The sequence below is a fragment of the Pogoniulus pusillus genome, chromosome 42, assembly GCF_015220805.1.
Source record: "Pogoniulus pusillus isolate bPogPus1 chromosome 42, bPogPus1.pri, whole genome shotgun sequence".
Lineage (NCBI taxonomy): Eukaryota > Metazoa > Chordata > Aves > Piciformes > Lybiidae > Pogoniulus > Pogoniulus pusillus.
The window spans coordinates 1,650,343-1,665,889 of NC_087305.1; the positions used below are offsets into that span (position 1 = coordinate 1,650,343).

The 15,547-nt window shown below is 67.1% G+C and overlaps 1 protein-coding gene across 1 annotated transcript; it reads right to left on the bottom strand.

Moving 5' to 3' along the window:
* Positions 1 to 1,082: 1,082 nt before the first annotated feature.
* NUDCD3 (NudC domain containing 3) lies at positions 1,083 to 4,340 on the bottom strand. The gene is made up of 2 exons (XM_064175471.1): positions 4,063 to 4,340; positions 1,083 to 2,001 (listed from the first exon to the last, which is right to left on the bottom strand). Exons 1-2 carry the CDS (start codon positions 4,258 to 4,260, stop codon positions 1,732 to 1,734), a joined length of 468 nt encoding a protein of 155 aa, XP_064031541.1. The 5' UTR covers positions 4,261 to 4,340; the 3' UTR covers positions 1,083 to 1,731.
* Between the last annotated feature and the right edge of the window lie 11,207 nt (positions 4,341 to 15,547).

Genomic DNA, 15,547 nt, shown 5'->3' on the forward strand with positions numbered 1-15,547 from the left:
CCCTTCCCTGCCCCTCACGCCCCCCTCTTCTCTGCCCCTCACGCCCCCCCTCTTCTCTGCCCCTCACGCCCCCCTCTTCTCTGCCCCTCACGCCCCCCCTCTTCTCTGCCCCTCACGCCCCCCCTCTTCTCTGCCCCTCACGCCCCCCCCCCTTCTCTGCCCCTCACGCCCCCCCCCCTTCCCTGCCCCTCACGCCCCCCTCTTCCCTGCCCCTCACGCCCCCCTCTTCTCTGCCCCTCACGCCCCCCCTCTTCTCTGCCCCTCACGCCCCCCCTCTTCTCTGCCCCTCCCGCCCCCCCCCTTCTCTGCCCCTCACGCCCCCCCCCTTCCCTGCCCCTCCCCCCCCCCTCTTCTCTGCCCCTCACGCCCCCCCTCTTCTCTGCCCCTCACGCCCCCCCTCTTCTCTGCCCCTCACGCCCCCCTCTTCTCTGCCCCTCACGCCCCCCCCTCTTCCCTGCCCCTCACGCCCCCCCCCTCTTCCCTGCCCCTCACGCCCCCCCCTCTTCCCTGCCCCTCACGCCCCCCCCCTCTTCCCTGCCCCTCACGCCCCCCCTCTTCCCTGCCCCTCACGCCCCCCCCTTCCCTGCCCCTCACGCCCCCCCCTCTTCCCTGCCCCTCACGCCCCCCCCTTCTCTGCCCCTCACGCCCCCCCCTCTTCTCTGCCCCTCACACCCCCCTCTTCTCTGCCCCTCACGCCCCCCCTCTTCTCTGCCCCTCACACCCCCCCCCTTCTCTGCCCCTCACACCCCCCCCTTTCTCTGCCCCTCACGCCCCCCCCTCTTCTCTGCCCCTCACGCCCCCCCTCTTCCCTGCCCCTCACGCCCCCCCCCTCCTCTGCCCCTTCCTCACTCCAAGGGCTGGCAGCTGCTCAAGTCCTGGCTCCAAGTCCCCTGCCACCTTTCCGGGTCAGCCCAGCCCTGCCAGCAGCTTGCTCTCAGCCCCTGGAGCCCAGAGGGCAGGGATGGGCAGCCTGAGGACCACAGGACAGCAGGGACAGGGCACAGCAAAGCCTCAAGAGTGCCCAGTGGGGGTGGCTTGGCTGTGGCATGGGCATTGCCAAAGGAAGACACCAGAGAAGCCAGGAGGAGCCAGAGACGTGCCACAGCCAAGGGGAGTCAAGGAAGGACAACCAAAGCCTGCAGAGGACCCCAGGGTAGAGGCTCAGAGGCCATGCCAGCCTCTGGAGCTCACTGCCAGCTGCTCAGGGCTCAGCTGGATCAGTCCCAGACACCCTGGGCCTCTGAACCCACCTTCTGCTGCCTGGCTTGGATGCCACAGCTGCTGCCACACAGCCAGGCCCTGCCTGCACCCACAGCCAGGTGCTGTAGGCATCTATGTGAGTTCCAAGCTTGGCTGCTGGGAGCCCATCAGGGCAGGGGAGGGATCACAAAAGGGTCCACAGGATGGTGCCAGTTTCCCAAAGCTGTGCCAGGCAGGGCCACCAGCCAGCCATGCCACCAGCCCAGTTCCACCACAGCAGGGGCACAGGAAGGAGCTGTACAGCCCAGCCTAGCTCTGCAGGACTCCACCAGGGCTGTGCCAGCAGGGAAACACCAAAGCACTCCCGGGGTGCCCTTCTCTGGTCACCACACAAAACCCTGCCCAGAGGAGCTCAGGAGGGACCTCCTCAGAGTGCCCACCGGGGAGGAGACCCCCCCTGAAAAGAGCTACACAGCAGGACAGGGAAAACCCCTGCAGGGCTCGGGCAAGAGGGTGCAGGAAGCAGCAGCCTTACGTGGGCAGCTCTGCTGGCTGAGGCTGTGCCAGGGCAGCAGCCCCGGGGGGCTCCTCGGGCGCATCCCCAGCTCCACTGGCATCCAGCGCTGGGCTCTGCTCCTCTGTGGTCTCCACCTCGATCTCCTGAGCTGCGGGGGACAGCTTCAGCCTCTCGGCATCCGCAGCAGCCTGCTCCTCCTCCTCCTTCTTCCTCAGCCTGGCCTCCAGCTCCTGGCGCCGCCTCTGGTCGTCCTGCCGAGCCATGCACTCGAAGGCTCTGAAGGCCTGGAGGAGGAGTGGCAGAGCAGCAGGTCAGGGGGGGCACACAAGCGGCACACGCACCGGGGGGGGGGGGGGGGGCACACGCACCGGGGGGGGGCACACGCACCGGGGGGGGGGGGGCACACGCACCCCTCCTCTGCACGCCAGGTGCCCGCCGTGCCCTACACTCCTCAATCTCCTGGCAAAGCAGCAGCAGGTGCCACAGCCATGCTTAGCAGCTCAGAGCCTGGCAGCTGCTCTGGCACCACTCCCTGGGTCATGCTCCAGCAGCTGAGCTCAGGGCAGCACAGGAAGGGCTGCTCCAGGGCAAGGACAGCACCGAGCTCCAGCTGCGGGCAGGGAAGGGACCCTGAGGGAGCCATCCCCACTCCAGCTGCCCCTTGCCAGCACTCCAGGCTCATCTGCAAGCTCCAAGGCTCAGACCAAAGCTGAGGCCCAAACGGGGATGAGCTGCACCACGAGAAGCTGGAGGCCAACCAAGGTGGTGCCAGCTGAGCCCGAGCAGAGTGCCCAGGTGAGGCAGCAGTGACCTCGCAGCTGCCTGACTCAGCCCACAGCCATGCACCGGGGCAGAGAGCAGCCAGAGGTGTGGCAGGCAAAGAGGTCACTGCCCAGGCCAGCAGCAGCTGCTGCCACCCCAGCCTGCAGCTCCCCCCCAGCCCTGCCTCAGCTCAGAGGTTAAATCCTCAACATGCTGTTTGCTTCCTCCTTTTGCTCAGCACCAAGCTCCAGAGCCCAGCCCCAGCTCCTTCTCCCACTCCAAGGCCAAGGTCAGGCCATAGCCCAGCCCCAGCTCCTTGTCCCAGCCCAAGCCAGAGCCCAGCCCCAGCTCCTTCTCCCAGCCCAAGGCCAAGCTCAAGCCAGAGCCCAGCCCCAGCTCCTTGTCCCAGCCCAAGGCCAAGCCCAAGCCAGAGCCCAGCCCCAGCTCCTTGTCCCAGCCCAAGGCCAAGCCCAAGCCAGAGCCCAGCCCCAGCTCCTTGTCCCAGCCCAAGGCCAAGCTCAAGCCAGAGCCCAGCCCCAGCTCCTTGTCCCAGCCCAAGGCCAGGCTCAAGCCAGAGCCCAGTCCCAGCTCCTTGTCCCAGCCCAAGGCCAGGCTCAAGCCAGAGCCCAGCCCCAGCTCCTTGTCCCAGCCCAAGGCCAGGCTCAAGCCAGAGCCCAGTCCCAGCTCCTTGTCCCAGCCCAAGGCCAGGCTCAAGCCAGAGCCCAGTCCCAGCTCCTTGTCCCAGCCCAAGGCCAGGCTCAAGCCAGCCGCACGCAGGTGGTGCAGAGCCTCGAAGCTGGGTCCTGCCCCTGCCGAGCACCCTCACGCTGCAGCTGCTCCTGGCTGCAGGGAGCTGCTCCCGGCCCCAGCCCAGCCTCGGCCCTGGCTGCAGCAGTTTGTTTCCCTCCTGCCAGAGCAGAGCAGAGCAGCCCTGGCCCAGGCCCCTCCGGCACTGCCCGCGGCCACCCCCGCGGCCACCCCCGGAGCAGCTCAAGGCTTTTGCCGTTTCTCGCCCACGATGGCCCTGAGCGCTCCCGCGCAGCCCAGGCCAGCTCCCCGCAGGGCTGCCAGGGCCCTGCCTGCCTCCGGCCGCCCTCCGCGGGGCTCTCTGCGCCCGCAGCTCCCCGGGAGCCTGCCCCGGCCCTGTGCCGCCACCAGCCGGGGCCCGGCGCCGCGGCGGGAAGCGTCCTGCGGCTCTCGCCACGAGAGTGTCGCGGTCCCGGCCCCCTCCCCGGGGCTCCTCACCCTCTCGCAGCGGTGACGCTTCCCAGCCAGGCCTCCTCTCCCGCCCCCTCCGGACAAGGCCCCGGTAACCGGGGGCGGCTGTGCCGCCCGACTCCCCTTTCCGTTTTTCCTCCCCCACGTCTCCGCCGCAGCCGTCCGGGCGCGGAGCCGAACCGGCCTGGCAAACTCCGGCCCAGACCCGCGGGTCGCGGCCCGCTTAGCTCGGTGCGGGCAAACGCGGCTGGTGCGGCCCAGCGACGGGGACGGGAGCGGGCACCGGGACCTCCGCCTCCCACCGGCAGCCGGCACGGCCGGGCCTCCCCTCCGCCCCAGCGGCCCCGGGCGGGTGCGACAGGTACCTGGAGGGCCATGGCCTGCGCCGCGCCGGGCGGGAAGCCCAGGCGGTCCCCGGGCCGCAGCAGCAGCCGGTAGAAGTCGGTCTTGCGGTAGAGGAAGCCGAAGAGGACGCGCAGGAACTCCTCCACGTTGCCGACGTGCTGCAGGATGCCCAGCAGCGCCTGGTCGTACATGTCGGTGAGCGCCGCCGCGGGCTCCATGGCGGCTCCCGGCACCGCCGTCACGGCAACGGCTCCCGGGCCGCGTCCGGTCCGCCCCGCCGCGGCCCCCCCGCTTCCGGTCCGCCCCCTCCCGGACCCCGGCCGGCCGGAACCCGCCCCGCGAAGCGACGTTCCGCGGCCCTAAAGGTCCCCTCCGCCCCGGGGCGGGCAGCGACCCCCCCCCGGCAGCAGCGCTCCCTGCTCGCCTCGCCAGCAGCCGGCGCCCAGAGCATGGCACCAGTGGGTCCCTTTGTCCCCTCCTGTGCCCGGCAGTGGCACCCATGGGCCCCCTGTTCCCCGGCAGGACCCTGGGGACCCTCAGCTCGCCCGGGGTAGCCGCGGGACCCCTGCACCCCTCCAGCCCCGCTGCAGACAGGCAGGGGGGGGGTCACGGTGCCGCTGTTAGGCCTTGCCCTCGGTGGCCCTGGCACCTCGCACCACTCGCCAGGCCACGCCATGAGGGGTCCCGGCGGCAGGTTGGGCTCCAGAGGAGGGAACTGAGCCCCGCACCCAGCATGGCAGGACCTGGGGGCACAGAGCTCCTGCTGCCAGCAGCGGGCAGGGGCCCCGGGCAGGCAGCCAGGCGGGGGGGCGGTGGCGTCCTGCAGGTGGGCAGCTCCCGTGGCTTGAGCTGCTGCTGTCGGCAGTGCCCCTCCTGCTGCCCCTCGCCTCTGGCCCCGCGTCCAGGTCACTGCACAGCTCACGTCGCAGAATCATGGAACCAAAACAGGTTAGCAGAGAGCTCCAAGCTCCTCCAGCCCAACCTGCACCCAGCTCTGCCAACCACCCAGACCATGGTGCTAAGTGCCCCAGCCAGGCTTGGCTTCAACACCTCCAGGGATGGTGACTCCACCACCTCCCTGGCAGCCCATTCCAGTGCCAATCACTCTCTCTGCCAACAACTTCCTCCTAACATCCAGCCTGAACCTGCCCTGGCACAGCTTGAGCCTGGGTCCCCTTCTTCTGTCCCTGGCTGCCTGGCAGCAGAGCCCAACCCCACCTGGCTACAGCCTCCCTGCAGGCAGCTGCAGGCAGCAATGAGCTCTCCTCCGTCTCTGCTCTGCCCCAAGCCCCCCCAGCTGCAAGCCTGGCTCCAGCTCTGGGCTGCCCAATGGCAGAGCCTGGCAAGGGCTGCAGAGAGTGCAGGGCAGGCTGGGCAGGTGCTGAGGGGCCTGGAGCAGCTCTGGCAGCAGCAAAGGCTGAGAGCCCTGGGGCTGAGAGCCTGCAGCAGAGCAGCCCCAGAGGGCAGCTGAGCAGTGCCCAGGCAGAGCTGAAGGAGCTGTGGGGGGCAAGAGGCTGGGGCCAGGCTCTGCTGAGCGCTGCCAAGGGGCACAGAGTGGAGCCCAGGAGGGTGGAGCTGAGCAGCAGGAGAAAGTGGTTTGGTGTGAGGGTGCCAAGGCCTGGAGCAGGCTGCCCAGAGAGGCTGTGGAGCCTCCTTGTGTGCAGAGCTGCCAACCCCCAGCCTGGGCACTGTGCTGCTGGGTGAGCTGCTGGGGGGGCCCTGCTGGATGCTTGGACTGGGTGAGCTCCAGAGGCTCCTTCCAACCTCCCCACGCTGGCATTCGGTGGTTCCGTGCCCGGCGGGCAGCTGCGGGTTCCTTGCAGGGCAGGAGCCCCAGGAGCTGCTCGCTGCTGCCCCTGCCGCAGCTCCGCGCGGGGTGGGTTCGGGGCAGTGCTCTGGCGGGGGTCGGACCCCACGGGCGCCGCTCCGCTGGCTCCTGCTCACAGGCACAACCACCGCCGCCAGCATTCCCCGCGCCAGGAACGCTGAAGGCCTCCCAGCCCCACGCTGCGCCCCGCGGCGGTGCCGGTGTCCCCGGGCCGGGTGCCGGTGTCCCCGGGGGCAGAGCGCGGGCGGCAGTTGCGGCTCGCAGCCGCCAGGCGGCGCCAAGACCCCAACGCAGCGGAGCCGCAGCCGCGCCCGGGGCGGAGCCGGGAGCGATGCATGCCAGGGGCTCATGGGCACCGGCGGCTGCTGGCCGGGACAGAGGCACTCCGATAGGGGTCAGGGACTGGCTGGAGGGACAGAGAGTGGTGGTGAACGGTGCCACAGCCTGCTGGCAGCTGGCACTGGTGGTGTGCCCCAGGGAGCAGTGCTGGGCACAGTCCTGGTCAGTGTTTTGATTGCTGATCTGGAGCAGGGGATGGAGTCCAGCAGCAGTGAGGTTGCAGCTGGCACCGAGCTAGGAGTAGCTGTGGAGCTGTTGGAGGGTAGCAGAGCCCTGCAGAGGGACCTGGACAGGCTGGATGGGTGGGCAGAGGCCAAGGGGATGAGACTGAACAAGGCCAAGGGCAGGTTCTGCACTTTGGCCACAACAACCCCAAGCAGCTCCAGGCTGGGGCCAGAGTGGCTGAGAGCAGGCAGGCAGAGAGGGCCCTGGGGGTGCTGGCAGAGAGGAGCTGCAGAGGAGGCAGCAGTGCCCAGGTGGGCAGCAGAGCCAATGGCATCCTGGGCTGGCTCAGGAGCAGTGTGGGCAGCAGGACAAGGGAGCTGCTTCTGCCCCTGTGCTCAGCACTGCTCAGGCCACCCCTGGAGTGCTGTGTCCAGCTCTGGGCTCCTCCATTGCAGAGAGCTGTTGAGGTGCTGGGAGGTGCCCAGAGCAGGGCAGCAAGGCTGGGGAGGGGCCTGGAGCAGAGCCCTGTGAGGAGAGGCTGAGGGAGCTGGGGGGGTGCAGCCTGCAGCAGAGGAGGCTCAGGGCAGAGCTCATTGCTGCCTGCAGCTGCCTGCAGGGAGGCTGTAGCCAGGTGGGGTTGGGCTCTGCTGCCAGGCACCCAGGGACAGAAGCAGGGGACACAGCCTCAAGCTGTGCCAGGGCAGGTTGAGGCTGGATGTGAGGAGGAAGTTGTTGGCAGAGAGAGTGATTGGCATTGGAATGGGCTGCCCAGGGAGGTGGTGGAGTGGCTGTGGCTGGAGGTGTTGAAGCCAAGCCTGGCTGGGGCACTTAGTGCCATGGTCTGGTTGGTTGGGCAGGGCTGGGTGCAGGTTGGGCTGGAGGAGCTTGGAGCTCTCTGCCAACCTGTTTTGGTTCCATGATTTTGTGGCAGGTGCCTCGGCCGGGCTTGGTGCAGGCCGTGGGGCAGCTGTGTGCCAGCTGTGTGCCAGCTGTGTGCCAGCTGTGTGCCAGCTGTGTGCCCAGTGCTGGGGCGCCTCGAGGCGCAGGGCTCCTGCCAAGCTGTTCCTCAGGGCCGGGGCAGGTCCCAGGCGCTCGGTTCGGGGCTCGGCGCTGCCTCTCCTCCGCCGCCAGGGGGCAGCCCTGAGCAGTGCAGCACAGACGCGGCCGCAGCTGTCCCTGCCTGGCGCTTCCCTGCCGGCGGCTGCCAGCAGCAGCCTCTGCCCGCAGCAGCCTCTGCCCGCAGCAGCCTCTGCCCGCACCAGCCTCTGCCCGCACCAGCCTCTGCCCGCAGCAGCCTCTGCCAGCAGCAGTCTCTGCCCGCACCAGCCTCTGCCCGCACCAGCCTCTGCCCGCAGCAGCCTCTGCCAGCAGCAGCCTCTGCCCGCAGCAGTCTCTGCCCGCACCAGCCTCTGCCCGCACCAGCCTCTGCCCGCACCAGCCTCTACCAGCAGCAGCCTCTGCCCGCAGCAGCCTCTGCCAGCAGCAGCCTCTGCCCGCACCAGCCTCTGCCCGCACCAGCCTCTGCCAGCAGCAGCCTCTGCCCGCACCAGCCTCTGCCCGCACCAGCCTCTGCCAGCAGCAGCCTCTGCCAGCAGCAGCCTCTACCAGCAGCAGTCTCTGCCTGCAGCAGCCTCTGCCTGCACCAGCCTCTGCCCGCAGCAGCCTCTGCCAGCTCTTCCTTCCCGCTGCCCGTGGCAGGGTTTAACGCTGTGCCCACGCTCTCTGCCCGCCCCACGGTGCCACTCCCGGGCCAGGGCTGCCAGGCGCAGCCACTGTGCCAAGCTTTGGGGCTGCTGGAGAGGCCATGCCAGGGGTTGACTTGGCTGCAGTGCCACAGCAAGGTGTGGGGCACTGGGCTGGGGCAGGGTTTGGGGTGCTGCCAGCTAATGGCTGTCCCAGAGCTGCTCGTTGGAGCACTATGGCATTCCCAGCTGATGTGTGGAAGGTTGGAATCTCCCATCGGGAGCAGGGCTGCAGATCCAGACATTCCTAACTGCCCTGGGAGCAGCTGCTCAGTGCTGGCCTCTGGCCTGGGCCATTGCTGGGAGACCCAAGGACACATCTGCTTTTTATTCCCATCCCCTGGGGATTCTCCATCACACCCTGGCTGGAAGGGCTGCACCATGGAAGTTCCCCCTGCATCCCATGGGACACCTCCACCTGCCCTGACCAGCCTGGACCCAGCACTCCACATGTGGGACTTGTTCCACCAAGTGCCACTAATGCCAAGGATGTCCCAGCTTTGAGGATCCTGGCAGAGTGCAGAGCTGGGATGCTCCCAGCACCCCTTAACCCTTTTCCTCCCCATGAGAAGCTGGGGGGGGGGGCTGCTGGAGCTGGAGGGTACCAGTGGAGCCCCCACATTGCCTCTTGGGAGCCCCCAGAGAGTGCTTAGCAGCCAACAGTCAGGGCACATCATGGCACTGCCACCATGGCAGCAGCCACCACATGGCCCCGAGGCCTCCCCAGAGCCCTGACTGCTGCAGCTTCTTGTGGTCCCCAAAACCTACCCCCTGGGCAGGGACTGACCCTGACCCTGCTGCTGGGGGGAGGAGCAGAGGTGGCCCCCAGCCATGGGTCTGGTCTCACTTCCATGTGCAGCTACCCTGTGCCTGCTGCCCAGGCAGGAGCAGCCCTTGCCCACAGCCTGGGCACTCTCAGTGAGGGGCACCCCAGGTCCCTCCAGCAGTTCTGGCAGCCCTGTGGGTTCTGACACCTTTGGCAACCCAACCCCCCAGGGCCAAGTCACTGTCGGCCACTGGGGGGACTCCCTTGTGTGCCCTTCCCCAGGGGAAGCAGCCCCTTGGCAGCCAGGACAGACAGGGGCCAGCAGGACTCACAGATGCAGCTCCATGGCCAAAGCAGCAGCACAGAACCCCTGGGACAAGGACACAGCTTTGGGGGGGGGGGGGGGGGCAGGGCCATCCCCTCCACATAACAAGGCCTGCAAGGCCTTGGTGCTGGACACCCCCAGTGTCCCCTCCAGCAGGGACGGGGCTGGCATCAAAGCTCTGCCAAGCCTCCAGCCCTGCTCTGGAGCCAGCTTTGCCTCCCTGCCACAGCCAGAGAGCCTCAGATCCACCTGGGAATGGCCAGGAAGGGAGCTGCAGGCAGGGCCCCCCCAGCTCTGACTGCACCTCGGGCAGCTGTTGGAGCAGCCCGGGGGAGGGGGCAGTGAGGACAGAAGCAGCTCAGAGCCAGGAGCTGCCTGCAGCTCAGCTCTCTCCAGCGGCTGTGTCCCAGCCCAGAGCCACAGCCCGGGGCTGAAGCAGCTCCTGGATCCTTCAGGAACAGAATCACAGAATCAAAACAGGTTGGCAGAGAGCTCCAAGCTCATCCAGTCCAACCTATCCCCCAGCCCTGCCCAACCAACCAGACCATGGCACTTGGTGCCCACCCCTGATGCCCACCCTGCCAGCTGCATGGCTGCCCCAGCACCCAGCCTCATCTCCATCCTTCCTGTGGGTCCTGAGGTTGGCCTCACAGGTCTTGGTTGGCCTCCTGGCTCTTCCCTCACCCCCACCTTGCCCATCAGAGCAGCTCTGGCCAGCTCCTGGGCACCAGAGCCCTCCCCAGACTCCCAAGACCTTCAGGAGGTGATGGGGAGGGTCCTGCCATGGCAGCCAGCAGGGATGGAGCCCAGCAGGCCCCGGGGGGTGGTGAACGTTCAGCTGTGCCTTGGCACTTCCAGGCTCTGCAGATCGAAGTCTCCTCCTGCAGCTGTGGTGCTGAGCCCAGTCCTAGCCCTGGGACTCACAGAGGCACAGCAGGTTAGGGTCTGGGAAGGACCTCCAGAGGTCCTCCAGTCCAATCCCTGCCAGGGCAGGGCACCCAGGGCAGGGCACCCAGGGCAGGGCACCCAGAACACATCCAGGTGGGTTTGCAAAGCCTCCAGAGGAGACTCCACAACCTCTCTGGGCAGCCTGCTCCAGGCTCCAGCACCCTCACAAAGTCTCCACTTCTATTCCTGTGGCACCTCCTCTGCTCCAGCTGGCACCCAGTGCCCCTTCTGCTGTCCTTGGGCACCCTGGGCAGAGCCTGGCTCCAGCCCTGCACATCTCTAGCACAGCACTGAGGGCAGCCCTCAGGCTCCTCTGCTCCAAGCCCCCAGCCCCAGCTCCTCAGCCTGGCCTCAGAGATGCTCACTGCCTGCAGCAGCTCTGGCTCTGGGCTGGGCTCTCTCAAGCACTTCCCTGAGCTCCTTCTTGAGCTGAGGGGCTCAGACCTGGGCACAATATTCCAGAGGTGGCCTCAGTAGGGCAGAGCAGAGGGGCAGGAGAACCTCTCTGACCTACTCAGCACACCCAGGATGCCCTCAGCCTTCCTGCCCACAGGGGCACATTGCTGGCTCTGGGCATCCTTCCATGCCCCAGGTCCCTCTGCTCTGCTCTCCAGCAGCTCAGTGCCCAACTCTGCTGCTCCCTGGGCTGCTTCTCTCCCAGGTGCAGGACTCTCCCCTTGCCCTTGGTGAACTTCATCCCACTGCTCCCTGCCCAGCTCTCCAGCCTGGCAGGTCTGGCTGACTGGCAGCACAACCCTCCTGCGTGGCAGACACTCCACCCAGCTTTGTGTCATCACCAAACCTGCTGGCAGTGCCCTCTGTGCCCTCAGGTCATTGATCACTATATTGACCAGTCCTGGTCCCAGTACCCATCCACCCTGAGAGCCTTCCCTTGTGTTTTCTCCCCTCTCCAGCTGAGGAGGTGGCACCTGGTGCCCACCATGGCCAATCTCCCACAGCAGACAGAGGTGGGACCCGAGTGCCCCACGCTGTGTGCTCCCCTCCCACCCTGCTCCATCCCTCTCCTGCTGCCAGCTTCTCTTGCTGCTGCTTTCTGAGCTCCATGCCCCTTGCCCTGGACCACAGCAGGGCCTCAAGGCTCATTCTGGACCACCCCTGAGTCTCAGCTCATTCTCCATGGCACTGCCCACAGCACCAGGTGGCCTTCAGGGCCTGGCAGCCTCATGCCAATGGAGACTCATGGTGCATGGGGTGGGCAGAGAGTGTGAGCATCAGGTCCCTCAGCTCAGCTGTGGCACAGCAGTGCCAGGGCTGGGGGCATCTTGATGGTGGAAAACATTTGCAGGCACTGGAAGGGCATCAGGAGCTGGCAGTGTGGCTGCCAACCACCTATGGCCAACCTTCTGTGGTGGCATGGATGGCCTGGGAGCTGAGGGGACAGCAGTGGCTGCCACCTGCCCAGACTGTGCCAAGGTGTGGGGCATTCCTCCCAAGCTGGTCCTCACGGAGAAGCCACTGGAGAGGACAGCCTGGATGTGAGGTGAGGAGGAGAAAGCTGCCACAAAGCCTGGATGGGAGCCAGGAGCTCACAGAGCACTCCAGGAGCACATAGAGCACCCCAGGAGCCCACAGAGGAGCCCAGGAGTGCATGGAGCACCCCAAGAGTTCACAGAGCACCCCAAGAGTTCACAGAGCACCCCAGGAGCCCACAGAGGGGCCCAGGAGTGCATGGAGCACCCCAAGAGTTCACAGAGCACCCCAAGAGTTCACAGAGCACCCCAGGAGCTCACAGAGGGGCCCAGGAGTGCATGGAGCACCCCAAGAGTTCACAGAGCACTCCAGGAGCTCACAGAGCACCTCAGGAACTCACAGAGGGGCCCAAGAGTGCATGGAGCACCCCAAGAGTTCACAGAGCACCCCAGGAGCTCACAGAGCACTCTAGCAGCACACAGAGCACCCCAAGAGCTCACAGAGGGGCCCAGGAGTTATGGGAGCACCCCAGGAGCTCACATTGCACCCCAGGAGCACACAGAGCACCCCAGGATTTCACAGAGCACCCCAGGAGCTCACATTGCACCCCAGGAGCACATAGAGCACCCCAGGAGCTCACAGAGGGGCCCAGGAGTGCATGGAGCACCCCAAGAGTTCACAGAGCACCCCAGGAGCACATAGAGCACCCCAGGAGCTCACAGAGGGGCCCAGGAGTGCATGGAGCACCCCAAGAGTTCACAGAGCACCCCAGGAGCTCACAGAGCACCTCAGGAGCTCATGGAGGGGCCCAGGAGTTCATGAGTGCACCCCAGGAGCACACAGAGCATCCCAGGAGCCAGATCTGGAGGTGTGGTCCAGCCCTGCTGAGCATCTTCACCAACCTCTTCCTCCGTGCTAATGGGACAGAGCCCAGCAGCAGCAGCAGGGGTGCAGGTGACACAGAGCTGGCAGGGGTGGCACAGACTCCAGTGCCCTGCTGCCATCCCAAGGGACCAGGGGAAATGCACTGGCAGGAATTTGAGGGCTGGGAGCTGGAACAGCAGAGGGAGAGGAGAGTGAGCACCAAAGCCTGCCCCAAGTGGGCAGCAGGAAGCCTTCTGCTGCCAGGAAGGACAACGAAGTCTTGCTGCAGGCTGTGGGCATGGAATGGTTTGGGCTGGAAGAGACCTTCAAGGGTGTTGAGTCCAAACCAGCACCAGAAAGGCAGCACCAGGCCATGGCACTCAGCACCACAGCTCCAGGCATGGGCACTGCTGCACTGCCCTGGGCAGCCTGGGCCAGGCCTGGGCAACCCTTGCCAGGGAGAAATTGTTCCTCATGCCCAACCTGAACCTCCCCTGGCACAACCTGAGGCCATTTCCTCTCCTCCCATCCCTTGTGCCTTGGCCCCAGAGCCCAACCCCCACCTGGCTCCAGCCTCCTCTCAGGCAGCTGCAGAGGCCAAGGAGGTCTCCTCTCAGCCTCCTCTTCCTCAGCCTCCCCACCCCCAGCTCCCTCCCCTGCCCCTCCCCAGCTCTCTTCTCCAGACCCTTGCCCACCTTTGCTGCCCTGCCCTGGCCCTGCCCCAGCCTCTCAATGTCCTCCTGGCACTCAGGGGCACACAACTGCCCCCAGGCCTCCAGCTGTGCCCTCACCACTGCCCAGCCCAGGGGCACAATCCCTGCCCTGCTGCTGCTGCCCACAGCAGTGCTGAGCCAGCCCAGGCTGCTGCTGCCCTTCTTGCCCACCTGGGCACCCCCTGGGCTGTGCTGGTGCAGGACCTCCTGCCCTTGCTGCTCTCAGTCTCCACCCAAATGCCAAATAAAGCCCCTGGGGCCAGAGCCTGGCACAGTGCTGGTCTGCAGGGATTGTGTGACAGGAAAGCTGCTGGGCAGAGAAGGCCCTGGGGGTGCTGCTTGGCAGCAGCTGAAGATCAGCCTGGGAGTGCCCAGGTGGCCAGGAAGGGCACCAGCAGTGCCCATTGCTGCACCCTTACAGTGCCCAGTGCTGCACCTATAGTGCCCAGTGCTGCACCCACAGTGCCTAGTGCTGCACCCACAGCACCTGTTGCTTCACCCACAGTGCCCAGTGCTGCACCCACAGTGCCCAGTGCTGCACTCACAGTGCCCAGTGCTGCACCTACAGCACCTGTTGCTTCACCCACAGTGCCCAGTGCTGCACCCACAGAGCCCAGTGCTGCACTCACAGTGCCCAGTGCTACACCCACAGTGCCCAGTGCTACACCCACAGTGCCCAGTGCTGCACCTACAGCACCTGTTGCTTCACCCACAGTGCCCAGTGCTGCACCCACAGAGCCCAGTGCTGCACTCACAGTGCCCAGTGCTACACCCACAGTGCCCAGTGCTGCACCCACAGAGCCCAGTGCTACACCCACAGTGCCCAGTGCTGCACCCACAGAGCCCAGTGCTACACCCACAGTGCCCAGTGCTACACCCACAGAGCCCAGTGCTGCACTCACAGTGCCCAGTGCTACACCCACAGTGCCCAGTGCTGCACCCACAGAGCCCAGTGCTGCACTCACAGTGCCCAGTGCTACACCCACAGTGCCCAGTGCTGCACCCACACTGCCCAGTGCTGCACCCACACTGCCCAGTGCTGCACCCACACTGCACTGGGCACCTCTGCCCTGCAGCACTGCCGGCTGCCCCTGGGGTCCTTTCCCAGCTTCTGAGGTGCTAGGGGAGGGCACCCAGGGGCACCCCATGGTGCTGGGCCAGGAGGGTACCCCAGGCTCTTGCCCCCCTTGCTCCCTAGGCCCATGCCACGCTCCGCACACCCAGGGCTGCACGTGGCTGGGGACACAGGGTCCATGGGGACACAGGACGGACTCTGGCCTGGTGGTGTGGGGCCAGCAGGGCTGGGGCACCTCGGCCTCTGCCCCTCTGCTGGGTGCCACCCACAGGCCCATGTCACCACTGTCCCCACAGTGCAGTGGCCTGTGACAGAGCAGTGCCAGCCAGCGCTGAGCCGCTGCCCTGTGCAGGGGCACAGCCCCTGGCTGGACGCCGCAGCTGCCCAGGCGGAGCTGCCCTGCTGCCCCACAGCCAGGATGGCACAGCTGTGCCCGCTGAGCCGTGCTTCCTGCCGCCCAACTGACGCCCACCGAAGGCAGGACGGGCAGCAGCACCTGACCCTCGGGCACAGGCGTGCACTTTGCCTGCAGGGGTGACCCCGGCTGTGGCACCTGGGCTGTGGCACCAACTTCCCAGAACCCCAGGAGACCCTCCCCAGGCTGTGGGTGCTGGTGCCAGGGCGAGTCCCGGTGGGAACTAATTTTGGTCCTTTGCCAGGGCAAGGTGGGCACCCCCAGGCCGGTGCTGCTGTGGGCTCCTGGCTTCAGATGATGCCAGCACAAGACCTGTGTGATGCCAGTTCAGCGCTTAGAGCAGCCCTGAGTCGTGCTGTGATGCCATGCTGGTGGTCTGCAGCTCAGTGCCTCCCTACTCGCTGCAGTGCCAGTGCTGTCCCTGGTCCGGAGCTGTGCAGGGGCCGTGCTGGGGTTGAGCCGGCGCCGTGCCAGACCATGCCAGCCATGCACCAGGCCCGCAGGGACCCGGAGCAGACTCATGCCAGCCCGTGCCAGTGCTGAGCACACACCCGCACTACGCTGGGTTAGTCAGAGCCGAGCCCACAGCCATGCCGGGCCGGGCCACACCCGCGCCGGGCTGCGCTGAGGCTGATGCAGCACCAGAGGCAGGTCACGTCCGGCCCCGCCGGCGCTCGGCCCCGCCACTGCTCCGCCGCCGCCAGCGCCGCTCCGCGCCGAGCCAAAGGCCGAGCCCCCGCTGCTTTCGGGCTGAGCTGCCCGTGCTGAGCACACACCCGCACTACGCTGGGTTAGTCAGAGCCGAGCCCACAGCCATGCCGAGCCGGGCCGGGCCGTACCGAGCGGGGCCGAACGGAGCCGGCAGGGCCGAGCGGGGCCGAACGGAGCCGGCAG

Bases quoted from the DNA above. Each gene is read 5' to 3' on its own strand.
- NUDCD3 (XM_064175471.1), bottom strand. From the start codon at position 4,260: ATGGAGCCCGCGGCGGCGCTCACCGACATGTACGACCAGGCGCTGCTG. The intron at 2,002-4,062 runs GTACCTGTCGCA...CTCCTCCTCCAG, and splicing joins CGCAGGCCATGGCCCTCCAG to GCCTTCAGAGCCTTCGAGTG.